Here is a 19,464-nt window from a genome sequence, read left to right on the forward strand (position 1 = left end):
AGGACACAGATTAATGAAGATGGAACTATTCACCAAATCATGAAAGAAAACATAATGTAATTATATAAATCCGGATCACAAAACAACTTTTTCAAAGTACATTCTTCATATTAAAAACAGGCAAAGACATTTTTTTAAAGTTTGATTTGGAGAGCAATTTGCAATTTCACATTGCAGGAATGAGTCTGTGGCATTCAAAGCAGTCAGGCTCCTCCCATTCAGCAGCTGTAATGAATACAGTGAGCCAACAACAGGATGTGTGATTGGATCAAGGTACATTTCCCAGAGCAGGGCAGAACTGCAAGGAGCCAGTGTGAAGTGCCACACAACTCTCACCGACCCAGTGAGGAGAAATATAGAAGGAGAGCAGAGGGAGGAGATTGATGGTTCTGACTACAAACCAGTAAGGAATGTGCAAGGTAAGATATTGTGTAAGTTTTGGAGTTGTGCTTAAAGCCAATTTTGATCATTCGGCTTGTGGTTCAGCAACGTTTTCAACAGGTGTAACAGAGCAGGAAACAAGTGAAAATCTGTTCTGAAATTTGAGAATCAAACGTTCATTTCCTTATTGTGTTTCGGTGCAGACTCTTGTACTCACTTTAATATATTTATGTTGCCAAAAAGAAAAATTCTTAAAGGGGAAGTGAAATGAACGTAGGATGATGTTCAGTGAATAAATGCGACGTCATTTTTGAAATCTTTCTTTTGTAGGTCTGGGTAACTTAGTGTTAATATATCTATTGAAATGTAGGTGCTCAACTTACCTTAGGCTTTGTTCTGCACCTAAGGCCTATATTGCTGGATAAACTACTTCCTGGTCCATCATGAGTCTCACAATCTTGGAATTCCCCAGTACCTACTCCGACCGTGCAATGATTCGTATTTCTATTAACAAAGGTGACGACTAAAGAACACAACAGACAGGATAGTCCTCAAATAAATCTGAAAACTAACTCACACTGATTTAATAAATATAGCACCAAGGAGTCTCCAGGAATTAAAGATAAATCTCCTGGATACTGCTGCAAGCAACCCAGGAGAAAAATCTTTGAGAAGTCTTAAAATAAATTGTGTGTTACCTTTTCATGTTGTTTGAACATTTCCACTTATGAATTCTAAAAGGATTTACAGATGGGGAAAAGGAAAGCTGTGTGACTGGGGTTGGAGGTGAGAGGTCATGTGATGAAATCTCCAGGAATATGTGCAACCAGAATTGATAACCCTAACAGCACCTGATTATATTTGTCTCTCAGAAACATTTGATAATTCATTACTTTAAAGTGCAGCGACTGTTGTTAGTAATGAAAACACAGCCGAAAGATCCCATGATAGCAATGAGATAAAAGACAAATTAACTGAGGGCAGAACATTGGCCAGAGTAACTCCCTGCTCTTGTACAAGCAGTGTCATGGGAATGAGATCTTTAACATCCACCTGAACAGGCAGACAGGGCCTTCGTCTAACACCTCATCTGCAGGACAGTATCAGCAACACTGCAGCATTGCCGCAGTAATGGACTAGCATCTCGGTGTAGATAATGGGCTGGATTTTCTGCTCCTGGCTGCCTCTGTTTTTGCCCCAGAAGGGTGGCAATGACAATGGGAAGCTTTTTTGGGAGGGCAGCCAGCTTCCAGCGCCTCGCTGGGGATTTTGGGGCTGGTTTCGGCGGGCCGTGGATCATTACTGCCCGGAAGAGGCGAGCCGGTGTGCAATGCACCCAGTTGCGACACCGGATCGATTTTTGCCTCCCGCCCGTCCCATAGCACTGCATAGAGCGCTGTGCTGGGACTGTCTGTGAAAGTGGATGGTACTAGCTGTAGCCACTGCAGTGAGGTAAGTAACGTTGGCCTCAGGAAAGTGTGATTGGTTTGTTTTTGCGCTTTATGTTGTGGTGGCGTGAGGTATTTTTTGGGAATGTTTTTAGTGTTTTTATTTCAGGATTTTTTTTCGCCCCAGGCCTATCTTAGAGCACTCCGAGGCCGGCTGATTTGCCTGTGGTTTTCACATGCTCAGCCAGCTTAGTGCCCTAAGAGAGATGTGCAACGCCTCCCTTAGCACTCCACCCCACACTCTGGGCCCAGCTTCCAATTTTGCTAACTGAGGCGCAAACATTTACCAGGCGGTATCAGGACCGCCCCGCCCCCATTAACGCCCCAAAATCTTAAAAGCCAAAAATGTACCCCAAGATGTTTCCATCCTGGAGAGGGATTCGAACGCACACCTTCTAGTTTACAGTAGGACTTCTACCGACTAAGCCAGACACATGTAAAGGTGTATAGATGCTGCTGTATTTCATCAAAGAAAAAATGTGATGCAGCTTCATAATAGCAGGGCCAAGCCCACAATATGGCTGTTAAGGTTGGGCTTTTTTTAAAATCATTTCTCTTGTCATTTTTGTAGCAGGCAGCCCATTTTACATTGAAGTCAATGGAAATAACAATCGGGAGAGATGTAAAAAGGGCTGCCGATACATTCTTGCACAAAGATTTACCCCCTCTTGTGTGAAGAGGAATTTCCTAATGTTGATGACTGATGAGAGTTGTATTCCACACCTGGAGTTTTGCTGAAAACAGGTAACCGATTTTACCAGGTGTCAATAATTGAAAATCCCATTTTAGTTTGCCATTAAACCAGGATAAATTTGCATAAAACATTCCTGCTGGAATTCCCATATAATGCTAATGGGGAAGGTCTACAACCGAAGCATCCCGACATTTGCTCCCTCTCCAGCTGACAATAACCAGCAGACAATCTAACTGCCACTTGGGTCAAATGAAGCATTTCCCTTAACTAATTCTTGATTTAAAAAATGGCTTATTCTCAGAGGAAGACTCATCATAGATGGTCCCTCGAACGAGGATGACTTGCTTCCACGAGAGTTCACAGATGTTTCAATGAAGGACCCGATGTTCCAGTCCTGAACTCCAGTTGAAGGGATGGAAGATGCCTGTGCATGGATTTTTTTAACATGTGGTGACTGTTGCACATCAGCCACACACGGGCTTGACAGACTAGGCCTTTATCCAGTGGCATGAATTAACCAGGATGACTGGAGACCTGCTCTGCTGCATGGACCTAGTGAACACACATATCACAGTGTGGGCAGGTCCATGCTGCCCCTGGGTCCTCGGCTCTTCTGGGCCCCGTACCCTCATTCGCCGCACCTCCATCATGATGTTCCAGGGCCCAGCGCTCCAGCTCTATTTATAGCCCCGACCTGCGGTGGTGTTCGCACACAGGTCGGGGTGGCCCACGATAGAGAGAAAGACTATGGCTGCCATCTTTGATTTGGAAACACAATATAAAATCCATTTTGACTAAACTCTTAAATATATACCACTTTTCTATATTTGTTATAATTGTAAGGAGCAGTTCAAAAAAGTTTATACTGGCTCAGTGCGGTGAAATTGTTTTGATTACCAATAAATTTCCAGTAAATAGTTTCGACTTAGCATAAATGACACTAGTTTCAAAATTCCAGTAAATGTTCATAGGGAAGCAGTGCAAACATTATTTATCCCCAGTATCATGTAAAGGGGGTAAAGTAAATTGCTTTTATATTGTGTGAAGCCCAGGCTAGTACTTCTGTCTCAAATGCTCCTGCTTTGCACAGTCAGCAGCAACATGAAAGTTAACTTGCCAGGTTCTCTACGGCACATTGCCAAGGAGACCTTGTGTAAACTAGATACTTTTGGAATGAAAATGGAAAATGCTAGCAGTGCAAAGTAAGATCAGTCATCATATGAAAAGGAAAAAGACAAGATAATGGTTCAAGTGCACACCCTCATCAGAACTGAAAACCAAAACGTAAGCAAGTAGTTTAGTAAGGTTGGCAAAAATAGAGAGGAAAGTTAAGATAGGGATGAAGCAACAAATATGCCAATCACTGAATGGGAGTTAATGAGTTGAATGACCGGCAAACTTCTTGACAAGAGAATAGTTAGATGATATAAATGGTCATCAGTGAGGCAATGGGAAGACATTACAAGAATGAGCAAGTAGTAGGAGAGTGAAAAGACATGGGAGAGGTCTGCATAAACACAACAGGGGAAACTGGGGAAAGAGAAAAGTTTATTTTTGGGATTGTCACATGTTGGAGACTGGCAGCACTAAAATGGTACTTAACCCAAAAGAAAAGGATCTGTATTTACTCTCTCTGTAGCTCAGAGCAAAACTCTTTCACTTTATGTTGGTTTTCAAATGGCCTTACAATGCAAGATTTGTATGAATCTAATATTCTCAGTGCATTAATCATCATGATTATACATCCATCACTCCACTACTAGGAATGAAGAAACATGCACTTATCCACTAGTACACAACCACGGGACTGAATATGTGCCCGTCACAGGAAGGAGTCAGGTGATTACTTGAGCACTGAGTGCATGCCTAGTGAACCAGTGTAAACTGAAAAACAACTGCACTGAAGGACTCGCTCCCTTCCAGCTGCTGACGTCAGCCTTGGCCCACGTAACAATCTGGAGCTGAGTACACAGAGCGAAGCACACACTGGTGAAGCGCACCGCTGCTGATGGCCCTTTCCATACTAAGCTAAATAACTAGGAAAGCTGACCAACTACTTTGAAAAAGCTGGCAAAGCCCCTGAAAAAGCACTGATTGGTCTGATACAGCCCTAAATATAAGCCTTATGACATATGAAGACAAGGAGTTATATTGAAAGTGCAATTGGCCATGGGTTTGTCATAACTTAAGTTGCAGGTTTACCCAGCATTCAATTATTTTAGCAGAGGAAACCGAAGGACACAATAGAGTAGGTTCAGGCGGTGATAGATTTAGAAATGAATTGAATGGGGGTGTTGAAGGCGTATGATTTATTTCCCAAGGGGGCCGGGACTATCTTTCCCCCCTCTCACCCCCAGAAAATGTTACTTTTTGACACTCCAGCCGAAGGCTTTCAGCTTCTACAATCCCCAGCTCACAATTTTTTGCCGTTTGACTTTTTAATGGGCCAGTTTATGAGCACATAAGTAAAAACCCCTGGACTTTGAGCTGAAACTTGTTCCTATACATGCCCCCAATAATCCTAATTGGCACTGCATTATACGCTAACTAGACAAAGGTACTTCATTCTTGCACCTGTCCCTATTCTGGTTCATATGGTAACCCAGAGTCAGGAGGAGGATTACCTAGATTGAGGTATGCAGATTTCATTACTTTAAACAAATAATTGTTTAAATCTTTAAGCAGGTTTAAGAGGGATGAGGGTGAGTCGATACCATCCAAACAAAACCTCAGAACTGAGTCCTGATAAAGGGTTACTCAAATATACTAACCTGTCTTTTCCTCTTTTAGATGTTCATCAGCTTGGTGTGCATTTGAAACATTTTCTCTTTTTAAAACTATAAAACACGACACTAGAAATTACTATTGGCGATAATAGAGCACAATTAATCACAACGCATAAGGTTATAATTATTGAGAAAGGCTGAACAGGCTGAGGGGTGACCTGATAGAGGTCTTTAAAATTATGAAGGGGAGATGTAGAGAAGATGTTTTCACTTGTGAGGAGTCAAAAACTAGGGGTTACAAATAAATCTAATGAGGAATTCAGGAGAAACCTTGCTTTCCAGAGAATGGTTAGAATGTGGAACTCACCACCACATGGGGTGGCTGAGGCGAATAGCAGAGGTGCCTTCAAGGGGAAGCCAAATGGCTACATGAGGGTGAAAGAAATAGAAGGATACATTAAAAATTTGGATGAAGGAATTGAATGTAATATCTCCAAGTTTGCAGATGACATTAAGCTGGGTGACAGTGTGAGCTGTAAGGAGGATGCTAAGAGGCTGCAGGGTGACTTAGACAGGTTAGGTGAGTGGGCAAATACATGGCAGATGCAGTATAATATGGATAAGTGTGAGGTTATCCACTTTGGTGGCAAAAACAGGAAGGCAGATTATTATCTGAATGGTGACAGATTAGGAAAAGGGGAGGTGCAACGAGACCTGGGTATCATGGTACATCAGTCATTGAAAGTTGGCATGCAGGTACAGCAGGCGGTGAAGAAGGCAAATGGCATGTTGGCCTTCATAGCGAGAGGATTTGAGTATAGGAGCAGGGAGGTCTTACTGCAGTTGTGCGGGGCCTCGGTGAGGCCACACCTTGAATATTGTGTACAGTTTTGGTCTCCTAATCTGAGGAAGGACATTCTTGCTATTGAGGGAGTGCAGCGAAGGTTCACCAGAGTGATTCCCAGGATGGCAGGACTGACATATGAAGAAAGACTAAATCAATTAGTCTTATATTCACTGGAATTTAAAAGAATGAGAGGGGACCTCAAAGAAACATGTAAAATTCTGATGGGATTGGACAGGTTAGATGCAGGAAGAATGTTCCCGATTTTGGGGAAGTCCAGAACCAGGGGTCACAGTCTAACAGTAAGGGGTAAGCCAGTTAGGACCGAGATGAGGAGAAACTTCTTCACTCAGAGAATTGTGAACCTGTGGAATTCTCTACCACAGAAAGTATTTGAAGTCAGTTTGTTAGATATATTCAAAAGATGTGGCCCTTACAGCTAAAGGGATCAAGGGGTATGGAGAGAAAGCAGGAATGGGGTACTGAAGTTGTATGATCAGTCATGATCATATTGAATGGTAGTGCAGGCTCGAAGGGCCGAATGGCCTACTCCTGCACCTATTTTCTATGCTTCTTATGTTTCTATGCTGAACGGGTTAGATGAAGTAAGTTGGGAGGAATTACCTGCTTGTGTGGAAAATAAATACCGGCATAAACGTGTTGGGCCGAATGGCCTGATTTTGCGCAGCAAAATTCTATGTAATATGTGTATGCCGTTCTTCTGTCCATTATTTTAATGGAGGCTTACCCCATTTAAAATAAATCAGCCAGCTGGGCCACCCTCCAACTGACTGTCTTTTGACATTGACATATGAGTTGAAACAGTGGCTGTCAACTTAAAAAGCTGATAGTTGCCATACATGACTTTTATTTCATAATTGAATCAGCACACTTGAGTCCAAGCTGGTCTAAACTGAGAGAGATGGGTCTGAATTTTTAGCCCTCCTGCCAAAACATGGCAGTAGCACCCCGACAATGGTAAGCAACAACCCACGGCCCGGTAACCGACTTCGCAGTGGCCGCAGCGATCTTTACCGGGGCCTAGCCCTATGAGCCGGAACAGCCCACTGAGTCGAGCTGTAAGGCCATTTAAAATGGAGATCAGGGCCCTCATGCCATTTTTGAGCTGAAATGACTGGGTGCAAGAGGAGGATTTGGTCAGTAAAAGAAGCCATGCAATTCTCACCTCTGAGCTGCAGTGAAGTTTAGGGAATGGGACACGTGAGGTAACTTGCTGCCGGGTCCCATACTCCCCAGTGCTGCCTTTGTGCTCTACCCATTCTCCTATTCCAAGACGAGCCATCAATCTATGAATGCTCAAACAGTGCCAGGAATGTTTTGTCCGATGTAAGGAGCCACACAGCTCATTTAAAAAAAAACAAATTGAGGTTTTGAACCATTTCTGTGCTAGTTTGAGAGCACTGAATTCCAGCAATTTGGCAACTGAATTTTCCAGCAGGGAGGGGGTGAGAGGTAAAGCTACCATTGTCATATAAAGTATGTGTTCGTAAACAGGGTCAATGAATGAGCCTCAGTCCCACTACTTGCCCAGCATTTCACATAAGTCAGCGGCTATGATACCAAAGTTCATAGATGCTGGCACTCCTTTTGGAGCACCACTCTGAACCTTTCTAAGTTGTAAGGTCTTGTCTAGCAGTAGATTTTTTTTCGAGAAAAAACAGTTGTGGCAATAATCTGATCCAAACTACTTTGTGGAAGAAAATTCCCCTGGACAGACCTTACCAATCGTTTTGTTCTTGAGGCAGTGACTGAAAAGAGTTTAAAATCCACCTTCACCCCTGCAGCGCAATTAGGAAGAATTTCCATGGCAGTATATGGAAATACTTGGATTCACTTGATCTATATTTAATAGTGAACCTTGACCAGGCTGTTAAGTGAGTACATTTTTTATGGAACTCTTTAGTTGAAACTTTGTCATTGCACTGTGGGCATTTTTTCCAGTTCCTGTTCTTTACAGTAAGCACCAGCCATGAGTAGATGTGGGTTATTACAAATAAACGCCTCATAACAATGGGCTTGGATCCTGGAGTGCCTTTATATTTGGAGGGGAGGGGGTGGGGCGATGACACCGTACGGTTGTTGGACTTGTCAATCATTGCTGTAGGAATTTCCTGAAGATAGCAGTGAGGCATGTCTGGAGGAAGCTACCAGGCACTGAAGAGACCATTCAGCCCAGCATATTATACCAAAACTGCAAGTGTTGGAAATCTCACTTGAAAACAGTAAACGCTGGAAACATACAGTAAGTCAGTCAGCATCTGTAAGAAAAACGAGAGGTTAACGTTTCAGATGTAACCTGGGGCAATAATCGAAATGTTGATCTGCCTTTTTGCTTTACAGACACCGACTGACCTGCTGTATGTTTAGTGTTTTATGCTTTTGTGCTTGTAGTAGTGCCATCACCCCCCGCCCTCCCCACCAGATTTATCTGTCTTAGTCCTTTTCCGCTATTCTTTCCCCATATATTTATTCAAGTGCTTATCTAATTCCTAAGTCCTGATTGGCTTGGCTTTAATATTAAGTTGGTATCATTTTACTCTGCATTAGTAGTAGAAAATGCTAGAAATAAACAACAGATGAATTAGTACCTGTATATGAAAAGGACAGTATTATGTTTACGTTGTAGGCTTATTATTTAATGGAACTGACCAAAACCAAAAAAAATCAATATTGCACTGAATGGGCAAACAGGTCTTATTGAAAAGCTGAAAAGCGGTGAAAACTGTTTCCCCATATTAGTAGGCTAAAAAAATCCTGCTTGACTTTCTTTATTCCTTTCAGCATGTGGAGATTTCCTGCCGTTATTCATTTAATGCAAACAGCACAGATTGGGATTTTGCCAGAAGTAAGATTCTGACAGGCACAAAAATAACAGCCTCCTAATTACCATAGTCTGAAACTGTGGTTAGATGCAAAGCTTAGAAGACAGGTAAACACTGGGAATCAAGAGCCCACAGCCAAAACCCCAGGATCCAGAGAAAGGTGCAGGCCTATTCTAGGGTTATCAACCCTCCTGGATTACATCGATTTACAGCACCGAAACAGGCCATTCAGCCCAACTGGTCTATCCTGGTGTTTATGCTCCACATGTGCCTCCTCCTAACTTCACCTCACTCTATCAGCATATCCTTCTGTTCCTTTCTCCCTCATGTACTTATCTAGCGTCCCCTTAATAGCATCTATGCTTTTCGCCTCAACTACTCCGTGTGAGGTCCACATTCTAACCGCTCCCTGAGTAAAGACGTTTCTGCTGAATTCCTTATTGGTGACTGTCTTATATTTATGTTCCAGTTTTGGACTCCACTGCAAGTGGAAACATCTTCTCTACATCTATCCTATCGAACCCCTTCATAATTTTAAAAACCTCGATCAGGTCATCTCTCATTTTTTCTTTCTAGAGAAAAGAGGCCCAATCTGTTCAGTCTTTCCTGATAGCTGTACCCTTTCAGTTCTGGTATCATCATTGTTAATCCTTTCTGCAGTTTCTCCAGTGCTTCTATGTCCTTTTTGTAATATGGAGACCAGAATTATGCACAGTAATTGAATACACAATACTCGACACAGGATTGCCTGGGACTCTCCAAGAATGGGGAGATTGGTCTCCCGGGCACTGCTGCTGGTAACCCGGGAGAAAAGTTACTTCACATTCCCGGTTTACGCCTGTGCACTCGCGGGTCAGAGACAGGCCCGAACTGCATCCAGGGAACTCACAGTAATAATTAATACAATTGTCGAATAGCTGTTCCGAACACGGTTCTGTGGCTCAATGGCGGTGTTCCATACCCAGAATGCACCGCGAGCTGGAATACGCCCTATCCATTTGACAGGAAATCGGCGCACAGTCACAGGAGGAGCTCTTTGGATATCGGCTGATGAATTTAGTAAATTGTTTTTCTTCATTCAGCGGCTACTCTGTTGATAAGAATTGGAAGTCAGGTGAAACCTTGCCTATCAAAAAGAAATCCACTGAATATACCATAGGAAAAATGTTGCATTTCAAGAAAGAGAATTTCAAAAGTGTCGAGGAGCTTTACATTCACTCTTGGACAAAAGAGGCAAAGTTTTTCTTCAAGAGGCTGCTCATGGTTTCAATGGGCAAGTGAGCGGGCATTTCGGAAAGGTTAGACTGTTGAACTTAGTGCTTTGATATCTGAATGTTAAAAGTGACCAGTCTTGCTGCCGCACTGACTGCCCTGAAAGCGCCGTTCTGACAAAATGTAATTAGCAATTTACCGGAAGTTTTCCACCTTTAGAAATCGGGATGTTAATCTCGCTACTTTCATTGTTTTAATGATAACTAACTCAAATGCTAACTACTACAGTTTCTGCTGGGTATGTTTGGTCCAGACTACAGGATTTCTTCAGCCTTACTGGCAGAAATTTGGTCGATAATACACCACAAATGGTTTGATGGCCATTTAACTGTTAAAGTAATGGCCAAGAATGTTAATCCTGCTCCTGAACAGCAGGAAATACATGAAGCAAAGCATTGAAATTGCAGACTGTAAACTGTTTTTCTGGTTTTGAAAGGCAATTTTATTATCTCAGGTGCTAGGCCCCAAGTATTTATTTCTGTGTGTAATCAGGTGAGTTGTGAAATCATTAGCAAAGATTAAACTACACTGCAAGTTGTACATAGTGTATGCATCATCTGCTTGTGTAGGTTTCACATTTCACATGGGCAATAACATTTGCAAACAGCGGGCCAGTACTGTGTGATGGGATGGCATATACATGACATAATCAGACCTCCAGGAAAGAGTCGAACCAGAGTTGGCAACTCCATGGCCCAGGATGCCTCCGACCGCAAACATTTCTACGAAAGTACCTGGTGGTCCCGGAAACTTGTGGTCCTGAGGCCCAGGAATCCCAGGAGCGTATGGGCTTCGTACGCATCACTGGGATCATGTGGGCTGGCTCAACCTACGGAACAACCGTAAGTATGAATGGGAATACCCCCCAATACACACACACACACACACACACACACTGAAAATAAAATTTTAAAAATCACATTTAAAATTAATCAAAATGGAATTATTTAAAACACATTTAATGTTTTGAAAAATAAATTTACATATTTTAAAGAGTCTAAAAATAAACACCTTATCTTGGGTAACTTAAGATTTTAAATGTTTGAATTATTGAAAAAAAATATTATTTTGTGCTTTAAAAGTCTTATGCTGATAAAAAGCAAGCCTTATGCCTGCTTTTATCAGTCATAAGAATTTGAAGGACATTCGCTGGGCAGGAATCGGGCAAATAGCTCAAACCTCGTATGCGCCCGTGGGGAGCGCGAATTCAGGCCCTATGTTTGCTAGACGCAAAATATTTTGTTATGTAGGTAGATTTTTACAGTGGCATAATTACCTAATTAAATAAATATCACAGCTGGAGTAGCGGGAAAAGTAAACTAGCATTTAGCAGCTATGTCTTGGAAGGGGTATTAGGATGCTTGTATGGCTCAGAGACGTGGATCATATACAGTAGACACCGCAAATCACTGGAGAAATACCACCAACGATGCCTTTGCAAGATCCTGAAAATGCCCTGGGAGGATCGACATACCAACATCAGTGTTCTCGATCAGACCAACATCCCCAACATCAAAGCACTGACCACACTCGACCAGTTCCGTTGGGCGGGCCACATTGTCCGCATGCCGGACACAAGACTCCCAAAGCAAGCGCTCTACTCGGAACTCCTACACGGCAAGCGAGCCCCAGGTGGGCAGAGGAAACGTTTCAAGGACACCCTCAAAGCCTCCTTGATAAAGTGCAACATCCCCACCAACACCTGGGAGTCCCTGACCAAAGACCGCCCTAAGTGGAGGAAGAGCATCCGGGAGGGTGCTGAGCACCTCGAGTCTTGTCGCCGAGAGCATGCAGCAAACAAGTGCAGGCAGCGGAAAGAGCGTGCGGCAAACCAAACTCCCCATCCACCCTTTCCTCCAACGACTGTCTGTCCCACCTGCGACAGAGACTGTAATTCCCGAATTAGACTGTTCAGTCACCTGAGAACTCACTTTTGGAGTGGAGGCAAGTCTTCCTCGATTTTGAGGGACCATCTATGATGATGATGATGTATTCACAGTCTGCAATTGTGCCGTCGATATGAAGTGGTTTCACTTTGCAGTTATTTTTTTTGTTTCAAAAATATAACTTTATTCATAAAATTTGTAAAGGTACATACAGTGCAATCCAAATGGTATAATATAGATCATCAGTTAGTGAAATACTGTACATGACATTCCAGGGTGCTTCATTCCACATACAGTACAGATTACACTTACATTATAGTACATTCAACACTTTCCTTGTACATTAAGCCCAAGGGTTTTTTTTACACGGGTTCCAGTCTGTCGGTGTACTCGGGCGAGAGGGCTCTATATTGTGGCCTTTCCCCATTGAGCCTTTGGGGCGGCTGCACCAAGTCTGATGCTGCTGTTGTAATGTGTAAACAGCCTGAATCTGGAGAGGAAGTCTGATCTGATGCTGTTTAATTCATCCAGTGGAATTAAATAAAGAAATATCTGTGGCATACAGGGACTGGTTGAGCCAGTGACCAATATTGTTACCACATGCAAACAGGATAAGCACCTGTCACAGACCCGATGACTTAAGTGTGATCAAGGTTTATTGTACCCGGTAGAGGATTTTGCATAGGTACATGTAATTGAAATTTACTTCCTGTCCTATTATAGTGTATCCCCATATCTTGTGCTTATCCTAAAACTCTCAATTTATTCAAAAGAATATGTTACTAAATTCACCGAACCTCTCTCAGTTGTGTTGAAGTATTTACTGTAGACTATGAATAGTAATGACGCAGAATCATTCCAGGAAATGCTTCTCAGAAATACCGTTTACTGATGAGGCAAAGGGTAAGACGTGGCATTGTATGTGATTATATCCTATACGGATTCTTTTCGCTTGGCATATGATAAATTTGGAAATGATACGTTCTGTTCTGTGTTTTGCAGTTGATGTTATTTGCTGACTGACACAGAGAACAAGCCAGCACACCTGAGGAGTTTCAGAATAACCAGTATTAAAGATGGCCGACCAAGATCTGGGAACTCAAATTGAAGTGCAGTTTAATGATGTTGTGAGGAGACTACAGAGCAAGCAGCTCTTTCAGTCTGACTGGGATATCGCCACATTCGCCATTTTCTTTATTTTTATTGGTAAGGTGACAAAGGGCAACAAAGTTTTATCATTTTAAACAGTTTAGTTCACTCTACTTATTATAGGGAATTATAGGGCTAGACTTTCCCGAGAGCCCCTCAACGCGTGATTGCCCACCCAGAAAAACCGCTAACATTTTGCAAGTAACGCTGATGAAAATTTCCATAATCAAGTTAAAAATAATCGCCTGGCAAGAAAATGGATCTTGCACCATTATTCTCGGCGGTTTTCTTGGCGGTTAAAAGGAAAACTAAGTGAAATGGGCGGTTCTTAAAATTTTTTTAAAAATTTAGTCCAAGGCTGTGGTTGAGCCTAGGGATGGGGGCAAAACTTTAAAAAAAAATGTCACTTTTTAAAAAAAAAAGTTTAAAAACTTTCCAGGTTAGTTTTACATTTATTCGCCATTTTACAATTAAAAAAGAACCTTTAACTTACCTTTCTTTGCAGAGTACACACCTATCGCCCTGTTTAAGCAGCTTTCACAGGGCGGTTCCCTCGGCGATCTGGAGGGGTTTCCATTGAGGCCAAACTTACGCCCTGGCGATTTTCTCGGAGGTGCACGTCGGCGGTTTGCTCCCAGCGGGCACTTTGAGATTTGGGCGGTACCATTAAAAAATCTAAGGGGGAAACTTTCGCCGGGCATTTTCTCTACCCAAAAACAGCTGTACCACTGAGAAAACCGCCGAAAATGAAAGGAAAGTTTAGCCCATAAAGTATTAGCTTCAGGAAGGTAGGAACAGGAGTCGGCCATTCAGCCCCTCGAGCCTATTCTGCCATTTAATTAGATCCTGCTGGTCTGTATCTTAACATTTTAAAGACTCTTTCATTTTGGTTATTGGTTTATGCTGTGGATAACGATGGCACTCACTTTAAATAAGAACTAAATCAAAGTATCGGATCTCTGTGTAATTTCTAAATACTACACTTTCGTGTATTATACAACTTATTACAGAGAGGGACCACAATCATTGCTATCCTGATGATCACCCTCACCGATGGTGCTGATATTTTCATGTTTTGTCCATTCACCACTTGGTGAGAGAAGCTTGTTCTCGCCCTGGCGGGTCCAAGTGAAGGAATTGCTGTTTGAGGATGCCACCGATGTGTTCATCGTTGGATGTAAGAGCCTCATTGTACTTCTCCTGAGCTCTTCTCCTCGGGTAATATTGGAATCGTGAGCTGCAGCTGCGATATATCCCTTGTTTCCTCCAAATGCCAGTCCTAGAGGCTTCTTGGCCGTTCAAATCATACTGGCAGCAGGATGAATGAATGAAGGGAGATGCCAGAGAAATATGCCAGATGCCCTTGGGATGGTTGTCTTTTCAAATGGTGCTACCTATGTTCAGGCTAAGGGCATGTATCCCCACTTGCGTGCAGTCGATAACATCCTGCACTTGTGGGTATCCTCCCACATGGTGCTTGTACTTTCCACTGGAAAGGTGGTGAAATCCCCAGGCACAGCAAGCAGCGCATTAATCACCTAACGTTGCCTGAAAGGAACCTGCTGCATAAAAGATCAAAGCCGCTGTAACCTTGGCAGCCACTGACTAAGCCATTCCTGTGCTGGGCCTGGTAACAAGTCTGTCTGCAAACCTGTGCAGAGTTTAATACTAGCATCCTTTGGGAATTTCAGTTGGCACTAGCAGACTTCAAACAGGACCAGGTCAGATACCTTGTGTGCATGAGTGTAAGTAAGAACGTGTCTGAATGCAATGTCTAAAGTGCAATCTGCCTATCGGGCAAGACTACTCCGATCCTCCCCTACTCCACTTGAGTCTGAAGATAGGTTTGCCCACAGGAATAACCGTAGCTGGACGTTAATGAACCTACTAACAGCTACAGGTGTACAGTTACTGACAAAAGATGCTGAACAGGTTTAAGTAGCTATCGTGAAGATTCCAAAATTTCGATTAAATTCCATTGTCCACTAGAAGCAAAACAGCGCAGATGCAAAGGCCCCGATTTTAACCCGGGACGGGGATTGGGTGGGCGGGGGCCGAGGCGGGCTGTAAACCGCTCTGACCTCAGCAGTGTGAAGCCCGGGAGATTTTAACTCTCGGGTCTCATCCACATGCCCCTTGTCAGTTTCCCGTCTGAAACCGACAGCTGGCCAGCCGGTGGGAGAGGAATGCCGGAACCAAAGAGTGGCACTCGGCTAAGGCGATCCGAGGGTTAGTGAGCCCAATGCAGCGGATGTCTAAACTTTCCCTGTACTCCTGCAAAATACTGCTCTCTTTTCCCTGATTTATTCGTGCATTCCTACAGAAGGTGTGTTGTCCTATGCCAGTTAATTCATCAATGTGAAATACAAGTGCCCTTGCTGTCCTGTAAAGTTACTGCGAACGGTTCAGAACATTGGAAATAAATCTCGGGTATCAAAGTTGATCTTGGTGCATGTTGTCCTTTACAGTCTTGCAATGTATTAGTTCATCTTTCAAAATAAATTGCGAAATTATTCAACTAAACCACTGAAAGTATTAAAATCCACTTCAAATATGGCATGTAGCAATTTTGAAGTAAATCATTTCATAAACAGTATATTACTGTAGCAAATTCATGAGATCCTCTCCATAACAATTGTCCCGAATGGTATCATTAGTTTAGTGGTAAACCCCTACAACAGAGTATAGGTAATCATGCCTGAAGATCCCTTACTGTTGACAATCCACTTGATACATGATTGTGATGTTAAAGCATATTTGAAAATTTCCCTGAAGAACTGGGTTAATCTGCTGATCTAAATTCCTCACAACCAGCTGGTAATGCCAAAAAGCTTTTCAAAGAATGTTGTTTAAAAAATCAACAGGCAAAATGATATTGAAGTTCATAATCATAATCCTTTGTAAAGGTAGGAATGTTTTAAGGGAGTGTTAATGATCCTTTAACTTGCGGTCAGTACAAATGCACTGCTGTAATCCTTAAAAAAAGGTTTGTGTGTGTTTAAGAGAACTGCTGCAGGCACCAAGTGTTTTAGCAACAGGAGATGGTATAACATGAGAAAGGTTGAATGGCACTATCAAGTCCACTCCTACGATTGTATGCAATTTGCATTCTCATGAATTTCTCTCATTTCTTTGTTTCCTTTAATAGGCGCCGTGTTGTTTCTGGTTCTCTTGGTCCTAGTTCGCTGTTGCTGGGGCTGCTGCTGTTCTTCCTCACCAAGCAAGAAGGTGCGTGTGTTCTTATTCCTCCACTTTCCATTCTTTCTCCTGAAACTGCCCCTAGCAATAATTTGTCAATCCACACATCTCCATTAACTGAGGGTTAGGCGATTGGGTTCAAAACTTCTCCCTCTGACAGCTAACAGCGATGCCACAAGGGCGAGGTGGACAATTTAAGGCTTTCTCTTGCAACCAGAAGCTCCACCAGATATTTTGAGAAGTAACCATAGCTGAGAGTGACAGGAGTTATGTTATCGCAGTCATCATTGTAATGCAAACATTCAAAACCTGCTCCAATTCACTGTGACACACACAGATATACTGTTAACCTGCTCTCAACTATGCCAATTGAGGTTGTGTTGTCACCGGGGATAAATTCAATAGAACAACTTTGCCAGAAATCAGGGACAACCCATCAACTTTGTCAGAAAAGGTCTGTAATGCAGCAGATTTCTGAACAGAAACAGGACACTTTACTTTTTTTATCAGGGCCTTCTGGATATATCTTGGATTAAAACCTTCATTATTCAAGTAAAAGAATCACTGAAGCATACTTAACAAATTCTATGCATCTAGCATTCCTCTCAAGATAACATGGTCAGCTATTGTCACAAGCAGCAGACAGAGAATAAAGCTACCAGGTGTTCCTCTCCTCCATTAACTCCTCACTCAGTGACTCTACAAAATGAGCGACCTGAATTACTGCTTCCTCGCTCAATAGCAACAGCAGGAGCAGGCCGAGTTAGAACTATTTCTATTAATGTTTCCCCAACACATCGCCAATCGGTTTAGTTCATTTCATCGATGGGTTCTCATAATGTCATTCAGCACAACAGCAAAGCTGAAGCCAACCTCAAGAAGTTTCAATACCTCAAGCAAGCGTTTTTTTGTTACAAACACGGGTAGTTTGATTTTTGTATAGATGTTTTATTCTATTTCTCAGCTTTTTATTTGTGCCAGCAGCTGATTTCGCTGCGCTGTCTGTTGTTTTATTTTGTGCTAAGCTGCCCGATCAATTTATACCTCACTAACCATGTGTAATTTCCAGTTAAATGCACTAATAGTGTCATGACTTGATGTGATAGTGTCCGCATTATTTCTAAGCTACAAAACAAACTGAAAATAATCAACAGGATATTGCAATCTCAAGAGAGCACCTGAAAGAAATACAGATTTAAAAATGTTATGAGTAGCATAACCATAAAAGCACAGATAGAGGCATTTGAAGTAGTACATGATGACCAGGTTGATAATCACAGCCATTTTCTTTTCCAGCCTCGAAAGGGCAAGGTGGGTGTTGACAACCTGGCATTGGAACCTTAGAACTTAGATCGGACTTTCAACCAGAAACTAAATCCTTTAGCAATCTTCTTCACTGTATTAACTGAATTTGTCATGAATTCTGTGCAAATCTTCCACCAATACTTCTTAGATATTTTGACAGGCATCTTTTCTGAATCACATCCAAATGTGAAATCTGTCATTTTTACCAGTTTGGTAATAATGGCTTAACAGCACTTTTAATTTGCACGGTACTTGCTTATTGGAATCTATTCTTTGCAAATTTAATCAGATGAAATGATACAAAATCAGCCATTTTAGTTTTAATACATTCTGTTTTTTGAAAACAAATCAATTTGGCTGATGAGTTGCATGGAACTTTTCTTTGTGACATGAAACAGGAGATTGATTGTGTTTCGACCTGCTCCACAACAGTCAAGTCCATTAACTATACTTAAAGTACTGTTGGCTCTTAGCAACGTCATACCTCAGGAAGAGACCATATCATGTGGAGTTGTACCCTATGCCCAAGTTTGGAACATTCAAATGTGTGACATTGAACTTTGTTGTATTGTCAATAAAATGCACAGTGCAGACAATTTAGGAGTAGTACAAGACTTTGGGATTCCACTATGTGCTACTTGTGTACGATTCACTGGTGCAGGGAAATCACAAGCACATCACAGTGTAGGTCATAACTAGCTACCACAAATTTTAACGCGACTGTTTGTTTTAAAACTTCTACACTTTTTTTTGTGTGTGCAAACTATGTCAGTAATGGATCATTTTGACCTTCAGATTTCATCAGTTGATCTCCTGTAACAGCTCAGTTTGTGCAAGTTTAGTCATTCTAATGAAAACTTAATTTTCTATTTTGTGGCATAAACCTGAGGTATAAGATTATAACTAATTGGCTGCTCGTATCTTAGCCAAGCCCTATCTCTATAAAAATGCATTGTTTGATTTGTGATCACATTGAAGTAGAGATATTGATCAATATGACAGGTAGCTCTCCCTTTTGCACATCTGTACTAAACTAACTTAAAATAAACTTGTCGCTAGGAGCTGCAACATCTCCCATATCTCTGGCCAATTCTGGTCATGAAGAAACTTTGACAAGAGCGGTTTGCTTATGAAAGTTAATAAAGAGTGTAACGCTACTTGGGGTTTGTGCACTATTAGGCAGGTGACCTGCTCCTAAATCTTCACCAGTGCCTCAACAACCAGCTAAGGGTAATGCAAGAAGATCCTTGACTTACTCATTTTTACCTTTTTAAGGGAAGCAGCTATCCTCTACCTTACTTAACATACAACTGAGATTAAGAACTTAGTGAGTGGGGAAATAGCAGGTATGTACAGCATGTCGGTACTCGAGTAAGCTGCATCAGATGTCGTGGATTTATTTGACTTATTTTTGTTAATTACTGCTAAATTCTCATTTTGCTGAAATTCTAATTAAAGTGCATTCTTTTCATTCACTATGATTGTACTAAAATAAACTGATGTATCACATATTGCTGTTTTCGACTGCACTTTGTTCAAGCTATGTAACTTGTTCAATATCAGCAAATTATGTCAGAATAAATTGACATGTTTTAGCCAATACACAGGAACATTATGATTGAACCATTTCTTAGTTGATTTCATAAATTCTTCCAAACAAAGCTGTATACTTTACAGAAAAAATGATTTTAGTGGCTTAAGCATCCAACATGCTTTCT

The 19,464-nt window shown here is 41.9% G+C and overlaps 1 protein-coding gene across 3 annotated transcripts; it reads left to right on the top strand.

The window, feature by feature from the left end:
• The first annotated feature begins 293 nt into the window (after positions 1–293).
• smim22 (small integral membrane protein 22) lies at positions 294–19,242 on the top strand. 3 transcript variants are annotated; one of them, XM_070856754.1, is made up of 4 exons: positions 294–419; positions 13,097–13,300; positions 16,392–16,471; positions 17,738–19,242. In XM_070856754.1, exons 2-4 carry the CDS (start codon positions 13,171–13,173, stop codon positions 17,783–17,785), a joined length of 258 nt encoding a protein of 85 aa, XP_070712855.1. In that variant the 5' UTR covers positions 294–419; positions 13,097–13,170; the 3' UTR covers positions 17,786–19,242. The 3 variants fall into 3 exon arrangements, with proteins under 3 accessions (XP_070712855.1, XP_070712856.1, XP_070712857.1); XM_070856755.1 differs by lacking the exon at positions 294–419 and adding an exon at positions 9,960–10,234; XM_070856756.1 differs by lacking the exon at positions 294–419 and adding an exon at positions 10,958–11,050.
• The last annotated feature ends 222 nt before the right edge of the window (positions 19,243–19,464 follow it).

This window comes from Pristiophorus japonicus, chromosome 15 (assembly GCF_044704955.1).
Source record: "Pristiophorus japonicus isolate sPriJap1 chromosome 15, sPriJap1.hap1, whole genome shotgun sequence".
Lineage (NCBI taxonomy): Eukaryota > Metazoa > Chordata > Chondrichthyes > Pristiophoridae > Pristiophorus > Pristiophorus japonicus.